Genomic DNA, 1,700 nt, shown 5'->3' with positions numbered 1-1,700 from the left:
GGTGAAAATTCCATGGTGAGGAGGACGGACCCTGCTGCTTTTGCAGACCCGGAGCAGCACTGGCACTGCTGCTGTYCCAGATGGATTTCCATAACCCCAAAATCCCTGCTGCTGGCAGAACCCCCAGGTTGGAGGTTCCATCCCCCTTTTTTCTCTTGCACAGGGTGCGGGTGTTCGACGTGCGGCGCGGCGAGGCCGTGTGCTCCCTGTACGCGCACCAGCTGGGGGTGACGGCCGTGCAGATGGACGAGTGGAAAATCGTCAGCGGGGGAGAGGAGGGGCTGCTCTGCGTCTGGGACCAGCGCATGGGCACCAAGCTCTGGGAGATGCACGCCAGGTAACTGGGAATGATGGGGGAACTGGGAAAAACTGGGAGAAACTGGGGTGGATGTGAGTGTGGGACCAGCACATGGGCACCAAGCTCTGTGAGATGCGTGCCAGGTAATTGGGAATGGGGGAACTGGGAGAAACTGGGAGAAACTGGGGTGGATGTGAGGGTGGAACCAGTGCATGGGCACCAAACTCTGGGAGACGCATGCCGGGTAACTGGGAATGGGGGAACTGGGGCAAAACTGGGAGAAAYTGGGGTGGATGTGAGTGTGGGACCAGTGCATGGGCACCRAACTCTGTGAGATGCACGCCAGGTAACTGGGAATGGGGGGAACTGGGGTGGGGGTTAGTAGGGCTGGCTGGCAGGAGGAATGTGGGAATGAGGAGTTCCAGGCTGATAATTTTTGGGGAGTTCAGTGTGGTTTCCATGTGTTTTGGGACCAGGTTGCCTCCTCAGCTGGAGTGTGKGTGTTTCTGTGAAAGCCCTGTAGCTGTCATGGCTGTTTCACTCATGAGTGTTTCAGTGGAAAGTTMCCCCTGGATTTTCCATGAAGTTCATCTTCCTGCCCCATCCCCAGCCTCTCTTCAGCTGTTAAACCTTGTGTTTAAAGTGCTGGACAGGCTGTTTTGAGAGTGATTCGTCCTGGCTGTCTCAATCCCGTGTATCCTTACACAATCTCTGCATTTCTGTTCACCTTGTCCACACATCCCCTTAATGGTGAGGATCAAAGCACTTAAACTCATTTAAATATTGAAATATCAGTTGAGCACGAGGAGCACACTACTGAGAGTACAAGCAGAGCTCAGCATCCTGGAGCTGCCACTTTGCACAGCTAAATGAAGATTCCCTGATCAAAGCACAATTCCCAGGCTTTGTCTGGATAAAGACTCGAGGATTTAGCCCCCTGTAAGCCTGACTGATATCCCTAAAATGAACAGATAAATCCTGATTTCTTTCTTTTTTTTTAATGCATCTCCTCCAAAGAGGAGCTAGATGAGGTATTTACAGGCAGGGAAGTTCAGGCTGCAGTTGTCATTGATGAATAGCAGGTATCACTTTGTGTGTTGACCCTGGCAGTGATAAAGCCTGTTGTGATGGGGCTGATGCATTAAGGACAATATTCCATTGATTGTCTCCTTGGCATGCTCGTTAGGGCTGCTCCAGGAGGAGGGCAGGGCTGAGCTTGGGGATGGGAGATGAAACATTGAGAAAACACGGCTTAATCTGTGGAGGAATCTGTGGGGATTCCATAGGGTATGGAGGAATCGGGAGGAATCACTTCAGTCACAATTCCAGGAATGGAAAACAGGACCAGGAGCTGAGGGAGGTGGCAGGAGACACRTTGGGGGTGTGGAGATGAGCCATCCTC

The 1,700-nt window shown here is 52.4% G+C and overlaps 1 protein-coding gene across 1 annotated transcript in view; it reads left to right on the top strand.

Moving 5' to 3' along the window:
- FBXW8 (F-box and WD repeat domain containing 8) overlaps positions 1–1,700 on the top strand; it is a 51,140-nt gene that overhangs the window by 45,755 nt on the left and 3,685 nt on the right. The window contains exon 9 of the mRNA XM_057377445.1: positions 164–337. Within this exon, the coding sequence (XP_057233428.1) occupies positions 164–337 (174 nt within the window). The remainder of the gene's footprint in view (positions 1–163; positions 338–1,700) is intronic.

This window comes from Malurus melanocephalus, unplaced genomic scaffold, assembly GCF_030028575.1.
Source record: "Malurus melanocephalus ecotype Western Australia unplaced genomic scaffold, MMel_1.1 scaffold_316, whole genome shotgun sequence".
Taxonomy (NCBI): domain Eukaryota; kingdom Metazoa; phylum Chordata; class Aves; order Passeriformes; family Maluridae; genus Malurus; species Malurus melanocephalus.
Note: the sequence above shows the minus strand (reverse complement) of the source record. Positions and strands in the feature narration are given on the sequence as shown.